The sequence below is a fragment of the Antechinus flavipes genome, chromosome 2 (assembly GCF_016432865.1).
Source record: "Antechinus flavipes isolate AdamAnt ecotype Samford, QLD, Australia chromosome 2, AdamAnt_v2, whole genome shotgun sequence".
Taxonomy (NCBI): domain Eukaryota; kingdom Metazoa; phylum Chordata; class Mammalia; order Dasyuromorphia; family Dasyuridae; genus Antechinus; species Antechinus flavipes.
This window is the reverse complement of record NC_067399.1, coordinates 620,396,898-620,419,275: the sequence shown is the minus strand read 5'-3', so window position 1 is coordinate 620,419,275 and position 22,378 is coordinate 620,396,898. Positions and strand designations below refer to the sequence as shown.

At 39.2% G+C, this 22,378-nt stretch overlaps 1 protein-coding gene across 1 annotated transcript; it reads right to left on the bottom strand.

Moving 5' to 3' along the window:
- Positions 1-1,889: 1,889 nt before the first annotated feature.
- GDF10 (growth differentiation factor 10) lies at positions 1,890-20,492 on the bottom strand. Its single transcript, XM_051981910.1, has 3 exons — positions 19,809-20,492; positions 8,118-9,061; positions 1,890-2,950 (listed from the first exon to the last, which is right to left on the bottom strand). The coding sequence occupies exons 1-3, from the start codon at positions 20,152-20,154 to the stop codon at positions 2,759-2,761; spliced, it is 1,482 nt and encodes a 493-aa protein (XP_051837870.1). The 5' UTR covers positions 20,155-20,492; the 3' UTR covers positions 1,890-2,758.
- Positions 20,493-22,378: the final 1,886 nt, after the last annotated feature.

The window sequence follows — 22,378 nt, the reverse complement described above, 5'->3', positions numbered from 1 at the left end:
AAATCTGTATTCCTGCTCAGGCACATATTGGACTAGATGGTGTCTAAGGTCATCAATATTTGATTCTGTCATTGATGACTAGGCTAACACTATGCCTACATGTGGATGTTTTCCTGCTGATAGAATTTGTGTTTTCATTCCATTGGCACAGTCTTGAAGTACTCGACATTATCGCCATGTCAGAATAAGGACTTTTGAAGATGAGGTGACAGGATAACTCATAGTTTATAGACTATATGTAGATTGAAAAAACCTTTAAGGATCTCTAGATTAGCCTTCATCATATAGATGAAGATGCTATGAAAAAAAGTGATAGGCAATAAAGAAAAAGCTGAACATTTTGGGCCACAGTAAAAAAAAAAAGTGAGACATGAATAGGATAGAAGGGAGTCAAAAATCAATCATGTGATCACATATTTAGAGTTGAAATTAACCCCAAAGGCAAAAATTAACCCCAAAGGCAACTAGGTGAATCATTTGGAATTGGGAAGACCTGAATTAGAATCCTACCTTATATACTTGCTACTGTGGAAAAGACATATAATCTCTATTCCTCAATTTACTCATCTGTAAAATGGAGATCACAACACCCATTCTCAGAGTTGTTGTAAGGATTGAATGAGTTAATATATATATATATATATATATGTATATATATATATATATATATATATATATATATATATATATATATATATATATATATATATATTTGTATTATACCCTATTGCCCTATCACAAAAACACATTTTTTTTACTTTTGATTAGAAACAAAAGTTTAAAAGAAATGAAACTTGTTCATCATCTAGAATCAGAAGCTGTGAGCTAACAGCAGAACTAAGTGGGATCTTTGGGGACTCTCAGTAAATTAGGAAATACTCTAAATGTCTTGGTAATCTAAGTGCATCAAAATATAAAAGGGGTATACTTTATGCGTAATGATTTCATTGTTTCAAATATATTTATATTTTAGCACACTTTCACAATTGAAATCAAAGATAAAGGTACTCCTTCTACATATCTATATTCATTTTCTTATCTGACCTAATCTACCTCCACCACTTGACCCCATCTAAAATATACAATTAGACAAATACATTTTCTCCATTTCTTTCTTACTATCCTCTTTCCCCCAAATATCCATTTGGGTAGACCTAAATATGGGATTGTGCATATAAGTTTGGGATAGATGTAACCATCTTAAAGAATGTAAGCTCTTCAAGAGTAGGTACTGTTTCATTTTCTGTCTTTGTATCCAGAGCTTTTAGGATAGCATTTGTCACATAGTAGGTGCATTATAGCTCCTTGTCAGTTAATAAAACCTAATTCTTTTAATCCTAAATGTGGCAAAGTTATGTTTTGCTTCTACCTTAGACTAAAACTAGAAATTCTGGTGTCCAGGGCAAATATCATTGAACATCTGGTGAGGAGAGACATTCAATTTCAGGATTAATGGCCCTGGTGGGTTCAGGACAGAACTCTGTACACTTTCCTGAGAAAGCACAAGAGGTCCCAGGATCTCACCTGCCTGAATGAGGAGATGTTGGAATACATAGTCTCAAAACTATTTTTTCCTCTAGATCAGTAGAATGAACTATTCCATAGATTATTAGAAGAAACTTTTAATAGTAAATTCTATAGGATCATAGGTACAGAACTGCATTTCACCTTAGAGAAAAAGCTGTTTATCTCTCTCAATTATATGTCACTTGTGATATCCTTTTTTTGTACTATTTATTTATACCTTCTCATCTCCTCCTCCTCCTCAGCTAGATAACTCAAAGTCTATACTTTCTATATCTTTAAATCCTTCAAGAGTAATATATATAGTATTTGATCTGTGGAGTTAATTAATGAAAGAAGAAAGAAACAGAATTATACCATTTGAAAAAGATACAACTGTACTTTAATTTATTAGCTTTCAGTAAAAGCACTTATAACGTTCTATAGTATAGAAAGTATAATTTACAAAAATATAAAATCTTGGTTATTTTGTTTTAGTATTTAAACATATTACTATGTGTGTTATTTCAAGAATATGTGTGTCTCAGCAACTCGCACATCTGCGGGGTACATTGGAGTACTCCCTTCTTTTGCAAAATAAAATATATATTAGGAGGAAGCAACCAAAAATAGGTTATATTAACATACTGTATATATAGATATGTATAAAAGCTTATACAGTGCGCTACATTTGAATCTCAAAGAAAATATACATTTAAGCCCTTTATTACAGCCTTCTTTTCAATATAAATATGTATATTAAAAGGCAGGTGAGTGTTTTAAACAAAAATGTTTTTTTTTATAGGGAATCAATAGGCTAGAGTGTGTGAAGCTTACTTTCCAAATTATGAGATGATAACATAAAAAGGCACAGGAATAATCTCAGGGTGTCATGATGAAAAGTTAATGTAATCATGGTTGTAAGCTCTGAGTAAGTAGAGAGTAGAAAGCCTTTGGGAAGGCCCATAGACTGGGTGCAATTAACTGAATTTTTGAACTCAGGGGGCTGTCATTAGTTATTAAGAAAAAAATCTCCAAAAGAATGAAACGCTCTCTCTACAACCTCATGGGGTTGTTTTTCCTGTGTGTGTGTGTTTACTGACATAAACAGAATTATAAATACAGCTGGACTCATTTCCGTGACACAAAGTCCCCAGTGTGCATTGCTTTTGTGATCAGATGGGATCTCTTTTCCTTCCTTTCTGTCTTTTTTCTTCTTCTCTTTTTTTCTTAAACAGAAGTTCATGGCAGAGACTTATCGGCAGGCACAAGTCTCCACTGACATGTTCGGATACACCTTTAGTACCACGTTTCTATTCTCATCTAAGAAGAGTACACTGAGAGAGTTCATTTTATCAGGAACACAGCAGGGTTCTGGAATGCCTGGAATGATTCCTACTGCTTTTACAATGCTCTGGATTGTGGCGTGGTTTGATGGTCGCACAATCTAGAAAGAAGAAAAAGAAACAGTGTTATTATTTTTACCTACAACTATTGCTAGATTGGCTTAAGAGTGACAGGAGAAATGAATGTCAGGTAATACAAGATGTCCCAAAAGTCTTAGTGCATTTTCAAACTTTAATTAGTTTAGAAATATAAAGGCTGGAAACTTATACAAACACTTAAAAGGTTAATTATTTAAAAATTTCAAATAGCAATATGTTTCTTATTAAAATTCCTCCTAGCCACCATCTTGTAAAATACATAGCTCTATTTAGTTGTCAAATTTTGTTAAATTTTTTTGGCTTATGCTTGGTGATTGAACAGATTACATTTATAATCCTTGTCTTAAAATCATCCAGAAGAGAAGGTTTTGATGCATACATAGCAGCTTTGCTATAATCCCATAAGAAAAGATTTAATGAGGATAGATCAGGTGTTCAAGGTGACTAAGTTCAAAGTCACTCTATTTGCTGGAAAAAAAGTATCATCTAAACTATTGCACACACAATGTATAATAACATAATAATGATAAATGAAAATTTCCTTAGTCACCAGCCACAAAACTAAGTGTATCAAGTAAATTTAAACAATTAAACTTTCAAATGATGTTTTTTTGGTAAGTTCATAGCATTTGTACTTCTGAAAAAATTAAAGTTTAAAACTGGGTTCTTGGGGATATCTTAGATAATCTGAAGAACAGTTAGAAAGTTGGTGAATTTCAATAATACCATGGAAAATGACATGGAAAGATACTGAAAGTGAAATCAATGCAGCAATCAGTCATCACTTCAGAGCAGTGAAACATGCTTCCTTCACTTCAGCAGAAATGGGGCATACTGCAGAAGTGGAAAAGAAGGATATATGTGCCAATGCATTGATTTGATTTTGCATAATGACACTTTATTGGAACAAGAAAAAAGTAGTGAGGAAGGGCAGGTTAGAGAGTCACTGGAAAGTGATAACCGACATAAAACAAAAAACCAATAAAACATTAATTTTAAAAAGCAATCAACCAACAAACATTTACTAAACTCTTATTATGTGCGGGGTACTATGCTAAGATAACTAAGTAGTGCAGTGGATAGAGTGCTGGGCCTAAAATCAGCAAGATCTGAGTTCAAATTTAACTCCAGATACTTAATAGCTGTGTGTTGGGCAAGCCATTTAATCTCTGATTATTTCAGTTTCCTTACCTGTAAAAAATGAGGATAATAATAGGATCTACCTCATAGGATTATTGTGAGGGGACTAAATGAAATAATATTTGTAAAGTGCTTAACAAAGTACTTAGCACGGTACTCAATACTATATAAATGCTTGGGACCTCTTTTTTAAAAAAAAGTGATTAGATTGTAGTCTAAAACTGGGCACATAGCTATTGCCTTAGGTTGATTGATAGATTCATCTAGGGTTCGTTTTAAGATGGGCCAGTCAGGTGAAGTCATAGTGCACAGAGACCTGGATCTAGGCTCAGATCTGAGTCTAAATGTTACTTCAGCAGCTTAGCTGTGTAAGCCAGGATAAGTCACCTAAACTCAGATTACCTTCATTTACTTATCTATAAAATGGGAATAATAATAGCATTTCTCTCCCCTCATTCCAATCTTCCCAGGATTAAATGAGATAGCAATTATAAAGTGCTATTACCTATTATTATTATTATTAATTTTTGCTATCATTATGATCACTGAGAAAAGAAAACCAACTTAGCATTATACTTGATCATTGGTTATAAGCAATTTTCAGTAATGATTACATTTTACACTTTAAATGAAAATTAAAATGAGATTTTCTATATATCTATATATCAAATAAAACATTTTTCTCTCAAACTGAAAAAAGAGATCTCAGAGGAAGTATTTATGAGTTATTAAATTGATAAGGTCACACACTTTTCATATTAAGTGACTTACTGTCCCCTCCAAGGCAAAGGAGTCACTCTGCAAATGCTGAGAACAGTCAAACATTAAAACTTCCAGCCTGACACTCCATAATTTAGCCTTGGTTTTGCTCACATAACAGTGGTTTTGACCCCACTGTGGCTTGGTCTCTACAGCCAAAGCCAAGGGGAAGATTTGTGGCTTTTTTCTTGGAGAAGAGAATGTTTAGCTTGGGCAATAAGGAAGAACTATTTTACTGAGAAAGGACAGAGGTGATTGGGACTAAAATGTCTCCTCTCTGGAGAATGAGTAGAGCTGGAGCTTTATCTGTGAGGAACCATGAGAACTCTCAGAACAAATTCCTAGTGGAGATGAACCATTATACTCATCTGAGCCTGTTGAGGAAAGTAGATTTTTCTGATATAGAAACCATCACCTTTACCTTCCAATTCTAACCATCCCGTTATTAGGAAGCGTTTATTGGAATATTTAACTATTTTGCCAATTCCTATCTGTATGCCTTCCCTCCCAGAACTGCCCCTGTGCTTCTCCCTCTGTCACTGCAACCACAAAGTAGATTTAGACAGACTAAACCATCCTCTAGCTTTTAAAGATTATACAGATTGGAAAAAAAGATAATAAAAAGTCAGGGGTGAAGAGGAGGCTCCAAATTAATGGACAGTCTCAGGAGGCAGCAACAATTGAGACACATCCAGAGAGGAAACCTAACACTGATCTGCTATCTTGTAATTATCAGGCAAGAGAGTGTGAGCAGACTAGCATAAATCAACCCTCCTAACTAGGAAAACAAAACAAAAAAGTTGAAAGCTTGGCTTCTACTTAGCCAACTTAGTTTGATTTCATTGCATGGCTCAAAATGCCACCTTTAACCTTATATAGTCATTTTGAAAATGAAAGCATGCTACTAGTCATAAAGTTGAAGGCTCTGTGGGTTAGTCTTTTGTTTCTGCTTTTTTGGGGAGAGGGCAGGGATAATAAATAGAACTGGGGAAATAAAAGGACTTTAAATATCATCTAATGTTACTTTTCATTTTATAGAGGAGATTAAGGCTCAAAGAAAGGTGGGAACTTGTATAAAATCAAAATCAAAAATAAAATAAAAAAATAGTAACCTGGTGGTGGTTGTTGGACTACTGTACATCAAGTCCCAGTAGTATCTTTTCCATATACCAAAGAAAGCATTCAACATGTTCATCAAATATTTATTAAGTACCTACTATACTCTGAATCATGCCTCAGAGTAGCCAACTTCCTCCTTCCTGCCAAATTAGGCATTTAGGATCAAATATAAGATTATAAATCTAGATCTATAAACCTATAGATCTAGAAGAGATCTCAGTGGTTATCTGGCTCAACCCTTTCATTTTATAGGTAAGGAAACTGAGGCTCAGGGAGGCAAAGTGATTTGCTTAAAGCCCCACAGGTAGTCAGTGGCAGAGCTGGGATTTGGCTTGGGACATCAAGTTCAGATCTCTTTTTTACCTCTTAGCTAAGTCATAAAAGTTCAGAATTGGAATTTTGTACCTTAAAGGTCATTTGGTCCTGGCATAGGGTTCTAACAGATAACTAATACATGCTAAAGATAGTAAGGCAAGGTAGATAGAAGACTGGACTTTGGAGACAGAAGCCTTGGAATGGAATTTTAACCAGTCACTTAATGTCTGTATTATCTTGGGTAAGTCACATGACGCCTGTGGACTTCAGCCTCCATCTGTAAAATCAGGCGCCTGGACTAGATGACCTCTTTGGCTGCTTCCATCTCTAATATCCTTTACTTCCAAGCACTTTAGCCTAAAACTAAAGTAGCAGGTTCCCCTTCAGGGGAGGGTTCAATACCATCCAATCAAACAGTAGTTTTGCTTCTAGACACAATTCCCAAGGGAGAGAGAGATAATTGAATGATAGAGCTCTGGTCCATGGTTCTGAGGGAAGATCAGCCTTAGATTGTTGACTTAGAGTGCTAGTAAATTTCAAAAGAAATGAGCTCTTCACTCCATCATCATGACTTTCTCATCAATCAAGGCAATTCTGTGCATGACTGTAATAAGACAATCATTTTGCTCTGCCAAAAGCCCCTGAAAGTCTGTGATTTAGAAACAAATCCCAAATTGGCTTCCAGGAAAGAAGTCAGTTTCTATATGAAGAGGTAATTAGTGAAAAATTAGCTTCCAATTTAGAATGATCTGGGATCCTATTCTGCCTCTTACACATACTAGCTGTGTGACAGAGGGCAAGTCATTCACTTAAGCAATCAGCATCCCAGGAACTTCCCTAAGACTTAATGATACAACAGTTGTCAATCAGCATTGGAGAGTGAAGCGGGATCCTTACTGAAAGCTTTCTATACCAACAAAATAACAAAATCATGGCTGTACCCCTCTTCCATAACATAAGTAACTGTTCTCTGAAAACAATTCAGCTGCTTAGTTTCATTAAAGAAATAGAATGGTAAAGAGAAATTGGCCTATATGGTGACTATAGGGGAAAGCTCTGCTACTAGCTGAATTTGGTACATTTAAGAAGTCCCTTCATTTCAGTTTCCTCATCTGTGAATGAAGGGTTTTGATTTGAGATCTGAAGCTGGGCTTGAACTCTTGTTTTTTTTCACTATGGGATTGGCTCTCTACCTAGTATAGCCCAAGAATGTAAACTCCTTGAGGGAAAGGAGTATTTCTTTTCTACTTCTCTACCTCCACAGCTTAGCAGGTTGCTTAATAATAAAGCACTAAATAAATTCTTATTGATTGACTTATTTTCTATGGAATGTTCTCCCCTTACAGAGGCATTGATGTTCCTTATATAGTAAAGTTCAACAGCCTTCCAGCAAAAGGTTGTCCATTTTAACATGACATTAGAGAAGATTGGATACTTCAGAAACACTAATGGCTCTGGGTATAAAATTTGAATTTTCTAGTAGGCCCATTTAATAAAAAATTGATTATGGCTATGTCTTTCATTAGAATAGGCTGCATGGAAATGAAAAATGGTTTAGCCTAGAAGCATTTGTTCTAAGGTTTTGAACCCTCGACAAACACTTTTGAGAAGCAGAGAGATAAACAGATGGACACAGAAGGAAAGAAATGGTGATAAAGTGGGGAGTTCATTCTTGCTTTAATTAGAACTAGTGTAGGGTCAAGAGAGAGACTAGATTTCTGTAGTAGGAGAAAATGTATAACTGACCCAACTTATTTTCACAGTCCCTACATCTAGTAATAAATTATTAGGATTATCCTACAGAAGAGGAATTCAAGTAGCAAAACAACACTCTACCTTGGGCATTGGGAACTCACAAGCCCCAGAACAGTAATAGGCATCAAATGATTTGGGTGATATGATCCATTCATTCCACCCTATGTCAGCAAAGTCAACTTTTAAGTATCTCCGTGAGCAAATTCTTGGCTCGTTCCATTGTTTTCTTCGGGCCTTTTTCATGGTTTTCTCATCAAAATTCAGCATCTGAGATTTTGTGAGCATTTCATTGTGATCTTGTCCCTTTTTCCTTCGGTCCTTCCGGGATGATTTGGGTTTTAGGGCCTTATAGGCATTCTCCCACAGGTCATGTTTATGATAGTGTTGAGAGTGATGAGTGTGGTGGAGGTGATGGGGATGGTGAACACTGTATTCTACCTCTGGAAGCTCATTGTCATGGATGGAACCAGGAACATAAATGTCCCTCCTCACCCGAGAGTCAGTGGAGGCGTTGGGGGAGCTGCTTGGGTCAGTGTCACTGGCTGGGAAGGGGTCGTATCTCTGGAGAGTAACTGCCACGCTATTAGGCTCAGAGATCGCTAGATCATTAGCATAGACAAGGATGTAGGGCATGTTGTTTGGTCCTGGGCCATGGAAGACTTGGTCCTTCTCCCCAGAATCGACCTCAGCTAAGAGGAGAAGTTCCCCATCCTGTTTGGCTTCCTTAATAATGTGAGAAATATCCTTGGTTTGCCAAACACCCCGTTGGTGGGGGAAGATAGTCACGTTACCCTTGACCAGCCCCAAAGGTGTATTCTGTGGGACACTGCGGAATATCAGGTGGAAACGGGGCAGTGGTTGTAGGTGCAGAAGGCGGCAGGAAGAGTTCTTGGAACGTTTGCAAATGAGTTCTCGGGAACGAGGTCGCCGATCTGAGTAGAAGTGGAATGTGGCTGAAAGAACCATTTCTGAATCTTGCATCGATGTCAAATTGAAATGATACAAGGCTTTCTGATTAATCATTTCTGTGAGGAAAGTAACAAAACAAATCAAAATTGGTTAAGGACATGAATGTATCCCACACTTCTGAATATAAACTTTGATATTTGACTATAGCAAAAATATTCATAATTGTATTATTCAGATAGGAAAAGAATTAACTTTTGAAGGGACTAACATATATAGTGATCTCCATTACTGATTCTGTATGTAATCCAATAGTTCTTAATCATTTTTTGCGGGGAGTGGGAGAACATGGGTAAGGATATAAATTGGTAATTCATAGTTTTAGGGAGCCTGCAGAGTACTGAGAATAAGCACTTATGACTTGTCTGAAGATGTTTTTAGCAGGGATCCCTCTTCTCTAGAGATACCATGGTAACCCTTTTTGTTCTTCTACTTGGTCTTCCTCCTCTTTCTTTTCCTCCTCCTGTGACTACAACTATTGCAACTACTACTATCTGTTATTTAAAATTTGCGATGATCCTCATATAAATTATCTAATTTTATTCTCACAATGACCCTGGGAGGTTGATGCTATTATATTCAATTTACAGATGAGGAAACTGAGGCACAGAACAGTTAATTGGTCACAGACATTATATATGAGATAATACTTAGGTCTTCCTGATTCTGAATATTTTTGTTTAATTGTTTTTTAGTCATGATCAATTCTTCATGATCCCATTTGGCATTTCCTTGGAAAAGATACATACCAGTGTCATTGTCTTCTCCAGTTCATTTTGCAGATGAGGAAATTAAGGAAAACAAGGATAAGTGATTTGCTTAGGGTCACACAGCTAGTAAGTGTTTGAGATTAGATGAACTTTAAGGTCAGCTGTTTATTTACTAAACTACATAGACTCTCAACACAAACATGACTTACCTAGATTAGGTACCATTTACCAAAGAAAGTAACATCCTTATAAGATCTTTATATTGAATATGCTTATAATACTATCTGTAGGAAAACTGCATTTATGTTTAACAACAGAAACAGTTTGGACATCTGCAGCTCATTTTACTAAAGGATTTTAAAGCCTTTATACACACACACATATGTAAAAAAAATGGACATCTCAGGAGCAGCTAAATGGCACAGTGGTCAGAACACTGGCCTTGGAGTCAGGAGGACCTGAGTTCAAATCTGTCCTCAGACATTTAACACTTCCTAGCCGTGTGACCCTGGGCCAGTTGCTTAACCCCAATTGCCTTGCTAAAAAAAAAAAAAAAATGAAAGAAAGAAAGAAAAAAAAGAAAGAAAGAAAGAAAAGAAAGAGGGATTTCTCAGCTCCCTAGCGACACCCAAAATCCAAAGGCTCACACGGTGATAGAACACATCAAATGTCTGGCACAGTAACCCTGATCACTTAACCCTAACGCCTTCCCTGTGTCCTGCCAGGTTCTTCTCCTGCAAACATTTCATTAGATCGCCTCAATAATTCCTTTTACTCCTTTTTACATGTCATCCCCTTTCCCCCGCCCCAGCCCATGTCCAGAAAATTCAATATCCTTTCAACAGATGTTTGAAGGCTCTTGCAAACTTTAACAAATAAATCCTCCAAAATCTCGTATTCATTTTCTGGGGAAGCTGGGGATGTGAGTGTGTATGTGTGTGTTTGTATAGTTTTCTCCTTTTTGTAGGGCTACTAAAATTTACATAAAAACAGGAGCTGTTTTGTTCCCACTTTCATCTTCCCCCGCTGCTTTCTCCCCCACCAAAAGTCATAATTCTATGTCAATTGCAATATAATCCCCTCCACAGCAACACCTCAAAACCCCTGATTGAAGAGCATGTCTCCAAGTGGGAGAATGAGCAGCAGGAGAGAGAAACCCTCGTGAAGCTCCCTCTTACAATCACAGACAAGCTTCTAAAGCTGGGAGAGACACAGGAGGGAGGCTGAAGCAGGACAAAGCCCAGTATTATTGGGAAAGAGAATGTTCCCGGCACTTTCCAGGAAGTGTCTCTGCCTCATTGGCACTTGGTTCATATTTGATCAAGTGGAAGCCACTTCCTCCCTTATAAATCGGTCAAGTAATATTGAGAGATTTGTTCTATGGGGTGGAGTGGAAGAGGGGGTAGGAAAAGGCCCAAGTAGATTTGGAGCATTTTCAACTTCCCATCTTAAGGCCTAGGAAAAAAGATACAGATGCCCTTAGCTCATGCAAACATAGTGATAGATGGAGATTCACAACATGACTTCCCCAAATGCTGTCCCTTAGAATGCTCTGCTCCTCAGGACCCCATTCTGACAAGCTCCGTGGGGAACTAAATTGGTGAAAAACTTGAACCCAGATCTTCTAGGCTTCGAGCTAAACTCTATTCCCTAGAGACTGCCTCTGGTGCATTTAAATAGTTTCTTTAAGCAGGACTGTGTTTACAGCAACTAAGCTGGTTGCTCAGTACAGTTATACCTTCGTGACCAAATCCTTTGAGAAAAAAGCTTTTAATAGTGAGCCAGTGCCTGCAGAAGTTGGGACTTGTCTGCTCTCCTCAGTGCTAAGGGGGGTGGCTCCAAAGGCTAATGCAATGGAAAAGTGTTTATTGAGCTTTTACTTTGTGCCAAATAAAATGCTGGGCTCTGGGAATACAAAGAAAAAACAAAACAACATAAACCAAAGCATTTCCTCCTTTCAAGGAGCTCACACTCCAATTTACTCCAATTTACTCCAATTGGGGGAGATGATATAGAAAGAAGGTTTATGATCATATTAAGTCTTTGGCCCAAGAAGGTCTGATAGTTCTGGGCGGGATAAGTAGTAGGGTAGATATTAAGGTCCTGAGAATCTCGGGGAATAATGGCAGAATTGATAGTCATTTCCTTCCCAAGATTCAAGGCTTAGAGTGATGTGGGGCTCTAGGATATCTTAAGCAAAAGTAAGGATAATGGGGTATTCTGCACCTATTTGGAACTTGTCTTTAGAGGCAATGAAGATTAGAGAGGAAATATAGTCTAATAAATATTAAAGATTTAGGAGCTCATGATGTCTTGGAAAAGGAAAGGAGGAGGAAGAGGAAAAGTTGTTCATAGACATCCAAGTTAAGAATTTTCCCTTTAGGAGAAGCTAGGTGGCACAGTGACTAGGTGGCACCAGTTCTAAAGTCAGGAGGACTTGAGTTCAAATCGGATCTCAGACACTTAACACTTTCTAGTTGTGTGACCTGGGCAAGTCACTTAACCCCAACTGCCACAGCCCCCCTCCCCCCCCCCCCCCCAAAAAAAAAAAAGAAAAAGAAAAAAAAAGAAACTTTCCCTTAGAGTTCCTTAGGCTATTCCCAGTAGGAACTTGATCCTGTTGGGTCCTATTGTCCCAGTGGGAAGAAGTCATGGAATTAATCACCTAATTGAAGATCAATGAATTAAAGTCATAGAATGTTACAGTTGATGAGGAAACTGCAGCCTCAGATAAGTCAAGCAACCAGTTCAAGATTCCACACCTAGGAGGTTGTAGAACTGGAGTCAGAATCCAGATCTCTCAAGTAGAATACTAGTGATCTCAGCGTGACTGGCATTCACTATTGGTTGCACTAAAATCCAGGTTTTCCAGCTACACATCATCCATTCTAATTGGTTAAATATTATATACCTGGAAAAAAATAAGCCAAAAAAACTTATGAAGGCTAATTAGCTAATATAGAGAGTTGGACTAATACAAGAGGCATTTGAAATCTACATCTATATATGTCTTTTTCAGAAAAATATCAAGGAAAATAGAGCAGAAATATGACTTGATTGTTTCTCTGATGTGGCATGGGCCGAGGATTCCTGGGTTTATATGTATAAAATATAGCATTTCCCTTATGATGAGATCTTGGATAAGTAGGTGGGATTGGCAGAGGAAGTCTGAAATACTGACAAGATTATAATGCTCCCTGAGGCAAGTATAAAAAAAGCACTGCTAGGGATCAGCTTAACTTTACAGTCCTACCCCCAGTGGAGGTCTTGAGAAATGCTATTTTACTGTATTCACTCAGAAAACCAAGTTGTGATGGCAAACCTCTGAGGTTAAATTTCCCCTAGACAGCCCAGTTTTCTACCTCAAGGTGTCTTTCTTCTCACCCCTCCCTATGCCTCATGGTCTCTTTCTCATTGTTATAGCTAACAAACTCTTTGGGTGCTAAACTCCTCTGTGGATTTAGTTTGCCAGTTAATGGCAAACTCCCACTTTATGGTGTATTCTCTTTCTCCTGATTAATTGTGAGTTCCACTGAGGAACTTGTCTTTTCCACTGTTAACTGTTAAAACCCCTTTCCTTGTTAACCAAAACATTTTTAATGCTCTCCCAATACAATTTCATATTTACCACTCCTGGTGTCTATTTTAGCTCTTCATTTTGTCTGCAACCTTTTCTCATAGACAAAGGAACTTTTTGGTACAGAGAACCCATTGTGAATTCTTCACATGTGCCTTGTGCCTTGCACTTTGTATTTAAACTAGGAATAGGTACTCTGACCTCATCACTTGAAAAAATAGCTTTAGATATTCACAAAGTGAGGATGCTTTCTAAAGAGCCATACTTACTATACTCAGAATGACACAAGGGCAGGACTAGCAAAATGAGACCATGTGGAATACCCAATAGTGGGTAGACTGTGGAATCAGGATTCACACTCTGCTTCTGATCCATTCTGCCTATGTGATCATGGGCAAGGCAATTAACTTTTGAGACTACACATTACAAAATAGTTTTGGATGTGCATTGGAAGAAAGGGCTTTTCTCACCAGAAATCTTCTATATCAATAAAGTCCCAAGTCTGCTCCCCCCAGGAAAATACTCTTTCCTCCTCCTTTCCCCTAAAACCACCTACATATACACAAAACCAGGCATAGATGATGTAGCATCAGCTTGAAGGGAGACAACTGGCCTCAACTTCTTGATTCTGACATTTCCCATCTATGTTACTGTAGACACTCACTTTACCTCTCTAAGGCTGTTTCCCGCTTGTAAAATGGGGAAGATATCATTTGCAACTGAGAAACAGCTTGGCACTGTGGACAGAGAATTATTTCTGAAACCGGTTTAAATCTTACCTCCGACACAGGAGCTATAGTATCCTAGGCAACTCACTGAATTCCCAAAGTCCTAGATAATGCTCTAGGGCTTTAAATTTTTTTATTTTAATTTTTAAAAAGCTACTCCCTGGCATGGGCAAGTCAATTCCCAAACAAAAGAAAGCAGTGATCTATCTCAATGGGCTGGTAATTTTGCTTTCTTCAAATAAGCCCTTTAAATTTCAAATGGACCTAAGTGACTACTCAAATCACTCCTGCTTTCATTGAATGGTCAATAATAGCCTCCAGCCAAAGCCTCCAGGACTCATTGTTTTGATTTTGCAGGTTTAAAATGTGATCTTCTTAGGCAATTTTTGTGATGGTAAATTAGGCCATCTTTTGTCTCTATCCCAGCCTAGACCTTAGTCATTGAATGGGAGTAGTCTTGGACAAACTGAGGCCTGAGATGTGACCTTGATTTAGGTCATCCACTGCATTCTAAGCCATTGCCAGTCATCTTGACTTGAGTTTTGCCACTTTGCTTCCATGACTAGAAGAGAGTCGACACTGCCAAATTTGTGCAACTCTGCCTCACTTAAATCCAAGTCGTGTGCAAGTCATCACTCACAGGTGATGTCATTAGCCCTCTGAAAATAAAGGATGAACAACAGCATATAAGCAAAGTGCTATGTTAACGAGTGATTAACACAGTGCATTGCACGTAGGAAGTGATTGATAATTGTCTTGTTGATATTCAGTTGTGTCTGACTTCCTGAAAGCATTTGGTTAGTTTCATTTTTTTGGACAAAGTTACTTGCCATTTCCTTCTTTAGCTAATTTTACAGATGACAAAAACTGATTCAAACAGACCAAAATGACTTACCCAGCGTTACACAGTTTTGTGTACATTCAGATTTGAGCTACACATTAGTTTCTAAACTCTAATATTTTTTAAGTTTTCTTACTTTATTCCTCTTTCAACTAACTCCCTTATGCTGATTCCCTGTGAAGCAAAAAGAATAATCAATGTTTACAGACTTCTGAAAAGCAATCCAGTTTGAAGTAATTTGAATGGAAATGGATACAGATTTTGCTATCTAGTTCAAATATGTGTAAACCCCAGAGTTCCTTCTCATTGTCTCAAATTCATGAAGTTAAATGAACCAATATCTGAAAAGTGCTTTGCATGCCATAAAGATTTATAAAAATCTAACTTGTTATGTTTGCCATTCATGAATGGGGGGGTGGGGTGGGGATATTCTAGCCTCTCTTTCAAAATTTTTGATCTGTCCCTTTGGTCTCTTGGGTTGACAGAAAAGGGGTTCATTTCAAAACATGAGAATACTGGCAAAAAGTTTAGAGCACCTATTCTCCCTTTGAGATTATAGAAAGTGCCTGGGATTCTTCCGGAGTATGGGATTTCCTCCTTGTTTCCCAGCATGGATTAGCTCAGTTTACAGAAGACACGACAAAGGCATCTAGTTCCTAGTAAAGTTTGTGAGTTCTTAGTGATTCATGTTTTACTATCAGTGATACAAGGCATGTTCTTACCATTCAAGCACAAACAACAACAAAAAATACCACCCAAGATGCTGAAGGAAAGGGGTAAAATTCAGGAAGGAAAGATCCTTCTTTTGGAATCTTAAACAAAACAAAACAAAACAAAAAAAATTTTTTTAAGTTCAAAGTATTTTCTGAAATTTTCTCTGGGGAAGAGAAAAGGGAAAGATCCCTGTTGAAAGGTAATGAGTTCAAGAATGACAGAAACATGAGGTGCTGTAGTGAGCTCACTGTCACTGGAGATATTCAAACAAATCAGATATATACTTTTTAAGGATGTTGTAAAAAGATTTCATGTAGCAGGTAGGAGATTATATTGGATGACTTCATAGACTTGTAATTCTAGAATTAGTTCTTTTGAAAGATATTTGAAGTAGTCAACAAGTATTTATAAAGTGCCTACCATGTGTCAGGCACAAGACTAAATTCTGGGGATATAAAAAAAGGCCACCCCCTTTCTCCCAAAACTTATTGGTTTCAGTGAGCTTATGTTTAACAGGAGACAATATGCACATACTATAAACAAACAAGATATCTTTAGAATACAATTTAGATAATCAGCAGACTGAAGGTCCCAGGATTAAGAAGGAACCAAAAGATTTTTAGAAGATGAGATTTTAGCTAGAATTTGGAGGGAAAAAAACCAACCAACCAACCAAACCCAAATTCATCTATTGATTTGATGTAAATATAAACTTCTTTTGATAATCATGAATTCTTTGCTGAACTTGGAAAATTCTAACCAACTTGATTTTGTACATTCTGCCGTTCCTAATGACCCAACTGCAGAACCTGTTTATGTGGCCAAGTATCATGTGGTTTTACTCTAACCCTAGGAGGCCGTCTGTGCTAATTATGTGATGGGTTTGGGCTCAGTGCATGCCAAATTTAGGTCCAAGTGCTACTCTTTACAGTGTTATCACCCCCTAGATAAACAAAGAGTCTAAACACTCCAGGGATTTTTGTCCCTTCATCCATTACCCCTGAAACAGCTGTTACTTTCCGCCACCCAAAAGGGAGATGGAAAATATGACTGGGATATGAAAAAAACAAAACAAAACATGGTGGGAGTCTGAAAACCAGGAGGTGAGATGGTGTAGGGATACAGTAGTCAAGGTCCTATAGCTTTCTGTAAGGAGCTGTTCAGTGGCTAAGCCCCAACCACAAAGTAACTGCAATCAAACTAGTTGCAGATTGTAGGTGGTACTCCATTAATGCATATTCAGTGGAAAATACTATGCACTTATTAAAATAAAACCCAAATTGGAAAGGAAATAAAGATTCATTGGCACCATGAAACCCATTTTGACGTGCCATTAAATCTCTATATTACACAAGTGTGTTACAGGGCTTGTTTTGAATTTTGAATTTTTTTTAATAGTTCAAAACTGCCAAGATCTCTTACTTTATAAGCAACCCAGCCCAGTAGGTAAAGAAACAGACTTTTGAATAAGGATTTGAGTCCTACTCTGATAGAATCCCATGAAAGTCATTTAAACTCTACATATCTGCTCTCATATTTAAAATAAAACAACTGGGGACTCAGTATCTAGATTCCTTTTAAAATCTATAAGGGACAATTATTAAAAACTAGGGTGTACCTCTCTCCCTTTGAATAAATGGGGTCTTATGGGTGTGGTACAGTGCAGCCTCCACGAACATGTTAGTTAATTTTGCTGAACTGCCTTATTTTCTCTTTCTTGTTTATTCTTATTACAAAAAAATTTCTCTCTGGAAAAGTGGGAAAGAATATATTTAGAAATTCAGGTATATGAAAGACATACAAAAAACATAGCATACAGTATGCATGCCCCAGATTTCAAGAGCATGATTGAGCCTTCTGGGTGGATAAAGTAAAATATGATGAGAAATGGCTTAAAATAATTTGCAATGGCTCTTCTTTTGTTTCTAATCTCTATGCTGACAAAACATCTCCTAGAATTTAAAAAAAAATCAACATTCTTAAATTTTACTTATTCTAAACTTAAAATAGTAGTAGCACTGAATTATTAGGATTATTGACTCAGAAGCTGAATCCTTTTCTTAGCTACACTTAAGTAATATGTCATCAATAGTTTTTATTGCCAGTCTATACCAGTGATTTAATCTGAGTAGGGAACCCACTATGGAAGGTCCCTTTCCCAAGGCAATTGTCGACACTTTGTAGCTTCTTGTCTTGCAAAGCTTCATGCAAAGTACTGAAAGATCGGATTATCAACACAGTTCAGGTTGGCATCTTCTCTGCAGCTCCTATTAAAAAGCACTAATAAGGTAAAACGGCTTGCCCATGATCCTACAACTAGTAGGTGTTAAAAGTGGGCCTTGAATCTAGATCTTCTCCACACCAAAGCCTGTTCTCTGACTGGTCTATCATACTATCTTTGTAATCATGATGATCATTATTTAAAACAGCACATAAACTATTGTATTAGTACACAGTGCTGTTTTAGGACCAAAGGATGGAAGTTACAGGGAAGCCGACTTTAACTAAGCAATAGGAAAAAAAAATGTTTTAAGAATTGGAGTTCTCTGAAAACCAGAAGAGATTGTTTTATATAGTAATGATTTCTCCATTATGGAAGCTTTCAATTACTGGCTGACTGAGCAGTTGTTAAAGGTGATGCTAAAGAATGGAGATTCCTGCACTGCTTGTGAGGTTAGGATGGATACCATCAAACTCTTGACTCTAAGAGTTTGTGAGGCTACGTGTCATACAGAGTTAATCAGAATGGTCTGCCTCTACCCAAGATACTTACTCTATGGCTGCCTTCTTTCTCCTAACTACAAGATTAAGATAATCAGATTTGCTCCCCAACTCCCTGGCTGGTAATGAGTTGATGGGCTCCTATCAGTGAAACAGAGACACTCAGAGGATCAGAGGCAGGAATAAGTAAACAGATCTTAGAGCAAAAGAGCAAATAAAACTAAATAAATATAAAACCTCTAGCAGAGCCTGTATTCAAAACATGTGAAATGTTCAAAAGCCCAAGTTATGTAGAGAATTCTTTCGATACCAAAGAAGAGGCACACAGATCCTACTTTTCACCAAATCTAATAAATTTTTCTTCATCTTGAAAAGCTCAAAATATATAGCAACAGGGGAGAGAGCTGGAAATTGGGCATCAGAAGACTTTCTAGCTTCTTTTCTCTCCCACTCCCCACTTGCTGTGTGACCCTGAATAAATTGCTTAACCTCTCTCTGTTTCCATTTTCCCAATGGATTTAATTAATAATCTCTGGAATGACAAAGTAACCTAAATGATTGCATAGAAGTTACTGACTCCTACGGAAGATGATTCTGATTGCTTTCAGGCATTAAGGGGCATTAACCAAATTAATCCCCTCCTGGGGTGAAAGGACAGACACTTCTTTAATCAGCTGCTCTTTGAGAACAGCCTCTTCTTAGCCGAGTATGGGGTAGTTCTTCTTACCGTATTCACCGAGGACCACGAAATAACCCCTAAGTTGGATCTCTTGGGGGAGCCTTGTTACTACAATGCAAGCAATCCATCCATCCTTATGTAATTGGTGCCCCTGAGATCTTGAGAGCCTAAGTGCTTTGCTTAGAGCCTGGAATCGAGGAATCCCTACATTACGCTCCCAAACAAGGAAAAACTCTGGTTTCTAGAACAGGGGCAGCCTTCGGGACACGGAAAGGGGGGTTGAGTGAAGCTAAAGGAGGCTATTGCTTGCACGTTGACAGATGGCGCTCTTACCAACTTCACCCCACAGTAGACCTGTGAAGTTAGAGGGGGGAAAGAATCAATGTCTGGTTGGAGAGGACTTAATGGTAACAGAGAAAACTTCATCGAGATAGCTTTGCTACTCTCTTGCTAGTTAATGAGTCTAAAATGCCCCCCGCTTCTCCGATCCCCACTCCAGTCAGCCCACCTGGCTAGCCCCACCTCAGCGGGACATTATGGCAGTGTCAAAACAATTTGATCACGAGATGCCCATCTATTTTGACCAAGGTGGGGCCCTTCGAGATGTTGAATAATCATACTCTGCTAAAACATAGAAGTAGAGGGTTCTGGACGAAATGCTCAGGTGCTTCTAACACATCAGGGTCCTAGGAGCCCCTAAAGATTCTTTTAGATCGTTATCTCTAAGAGTGAGAAGAAAGGCATCAAGATCGCCAAGTCGCTCTAGAGAGGGAGTTTTGACAAGTTCTTAGCAAGTCCGGGAAGGAGAGAGTGGGGATGGGAATAAATCAGCTTACCCAGCTTGGGTTTGAAACTGCGGACGGTGTTGCCGTCTCCCGGCCGGCTGCCCTCGCGGTTGTATTTCTCATAGAGCTTAAGCATGTGGACAGCTACCATGTCCCGAGCGCTGGCGCCCAGGGCTGCAGATAAGTCCCCTAGGCGCTCACTGCCCGCTGCCGCCGAGCTGGAGGAGGCCGAGGCGGAGGAGAAGGAGGACGGAGCCCCACTGAACAAGAAGTCGTAGGCAGCCGGGGGCAATCCGACCACTCCGGGAGCGTGGCTGCCGCTCGCTCTCCCCGGCACTAGCAGCAGAAGCAGCCGCGGCATCAGCAGCAGCCCGGCCGGAGCGCGGCGCCAGGCCATTTGGAGAGCCCGGGAGGGAGGGAGGGAGGAAGGCGGGAGGGCGGCCTGGGTTCGGGGTGGCACTTGGGGAGTGGTTGCAGCTTTTGCTGCTGCTGTTGCTGCTGTTGCTGCCGCTGCCGCCGCCGCCGTAGCCGCCTCCGCCGCTGCCGCCGCTGCAGCTGCTGTAACTGCTGTGGCTGCAGCAGCTGGGAGCGGAGCGATCACTGCCCCACCCACCCGGGGTCTGGAGCAGCAGCTGGCAGCTTGGGCGCTGAGGCTCAGCTCTTGGGACGCCCGTTTGAGTTTGCTTCTCCTGTTTCCCCCGCTCTCTGGCTGCGCCGCTCGCTTTTTGCACGGGTGAAGGGTAGCAGGGATACGGCCCCGAGAATACAGCGCTGGGGGGTGGGGGTAGGAGTCGGGGTGTGGAAGGCGAGCCAACCAATCACCTTGCCTGTGAGGTGAGAAGTGCTGGCATTGGGGGGGGGGGAATCAGAGAAGGGAGGGGGAAAGGGGGAGCCCGGCGTTCCCTCCGCCCTCAGGATGGACCAAGGAGGTTGGTTGCCTGCCTTCTTGCTTGTCCGCTTGCCTGCCTGCTGAGGGACTAACGGATCCCACGGGCTGCTCGGGGAAACTTTGCAGATGAACTGTTACTAGTCTGTTTTGTTGGGGTAGGGGAGACGAGGAGGAGCACACCCCCACCCCCCTCTCCAGTCCCCATTTGGTGGGGGAATAAAGCTCCGGCTCTCAGAGAATGACATCTAAATCTTTACAAGCTCTGGGGCACAGGTCAGCCCAGCAGTGGTCTTAAAGAAAAGTGACTTGTCCTTTTTGGAGAGCTATGTGTTCTGTGTCCATGTGTGTGTTTCTATAAGAGTGCCTTGGCTGGAGATCCTCTAAGCTATGTGATTGTACTGTTAGCGTGTGTCCTGCATGGTTACGTTTGCCCTTGATGTACATGGGAGGTGACATGGGTTTTCTGGCTGGTGTCTTTAAGAGTGTAAGATGACAATTTGCATTCTAGTAGCCGAGAGCCTGGGTGAGTCGGGGATGGGGGCTGCCTGCCCTTTGGAAATACCAGCGTCTTAAGGCCACAATCACCCAAACCAGATCCTTTGGAAACATTCCTAATACATGTTTTTAAAAAGCACAACTAGTGTGTGGAATACAAGAACCTATTTAAAACTCAAAATTAATTAGTGCGGTTGTATTCTAGCAGGGTTCTATTTTAGTAAGAGTGATTCCAGGGGTTGGAGCATTTATTAATTCTGGGGCTTTTAAACAGCAAGACTACAAGGGAGAGGAGGGCCTTTTAGCTCATTTTAACAAGTGATTCTAAATTATTATTTGATCTAAGCATTCAGAGAGTTGGATAACTCTCAAGAAAATAATTAGTTACATTTTTGAAGGAATGTTGAAAATGTTTAAAAATAGAATGTATATTCCTTGGCTTCCTATTAAAAGCAAGACCTACCTAACAGTAGTTAGAGGCTGTTCTGCACTTCATGTCACACCATAGCTTAAGAATGACAGTGGACATCCTGAGAAAGGTAGCTTGCAAAAGGTAAGGAAGACAAAATATTATATTTTAAGTGAATCTGTTTGCAAACTTCTGAACATGCTGTTCCAGTTACTTTGTCTGCTCTTTCTGTTTCATCAGCACAGTTACTTTTCTTGGAGAGAACACAATGCAATAATTGAAAAATTGCTGGAAAAAGCTACTGTTGGTGTGTAACACAACCCTTTTGTGATTTTTTTCAAACCTTGGGGTGTCAAATTGGAGTCAATACTATTCAGAACTTCTGAACCTTTCCTCTCTTTGCAAGATTCCAAGAGCTACAAATGTCTTATTCATTTGGAGAATTAGCTCACACCACAGTGTAGCTCCCCTCAATATAGTTAATATGTTAGAAGGACAATTTCCAGAAACAATTTTGCTGAAAAATGCAATAATATAGCAGTGGCCATCGAATTAATTAATCTTTCCCTATAAATAATCCAGACCATCTTTTGATGCTCCCCTTCCTTCTCCCCCTTTCCCCCCCATGCTTATGACCTCCACTGGGGGCGGGAGCTAACCTCTTGTTATTTGTGGGTTTTTGTCTGCACTGTTTCTATACAATCAAGGTCCTGTGAAAAGGAGGACGAGTCTGCAGGAGGTAGAAACAAGCTGGGCTATTCTGGACCAGTGTCCCATTAAAATGTTCGCTCTCTCTTTAACTCATTCCCAACTTCCATTCAAACAAAT

Excerpts from the sequence above, each read along its gene's own strand:
- GDF10 (XM_051981910.1), bottom strand. The coding sequence starts at position 20,154 with ATGGCCTGGCGCCGCGCTCCGGCCGGGCTGCTGCTGATGCCGCGGCTG. Across the intron at positions 9,062-19,808 it reads CAGTTTCAAACCCAAGCTGG|AAATGATTAATCAGAAAGCC; the intron begins GTAAGCTGATTT and ends CTTTCCTCACAG. Across the intron at positions 2,951-8,117 it reads GTGAGTTCCCAATGCCCAAG|ATTGTGCGACCATCAAACCA; the intron begins GTAGAGTGTTGT and ends TCTTCTTTCTAG.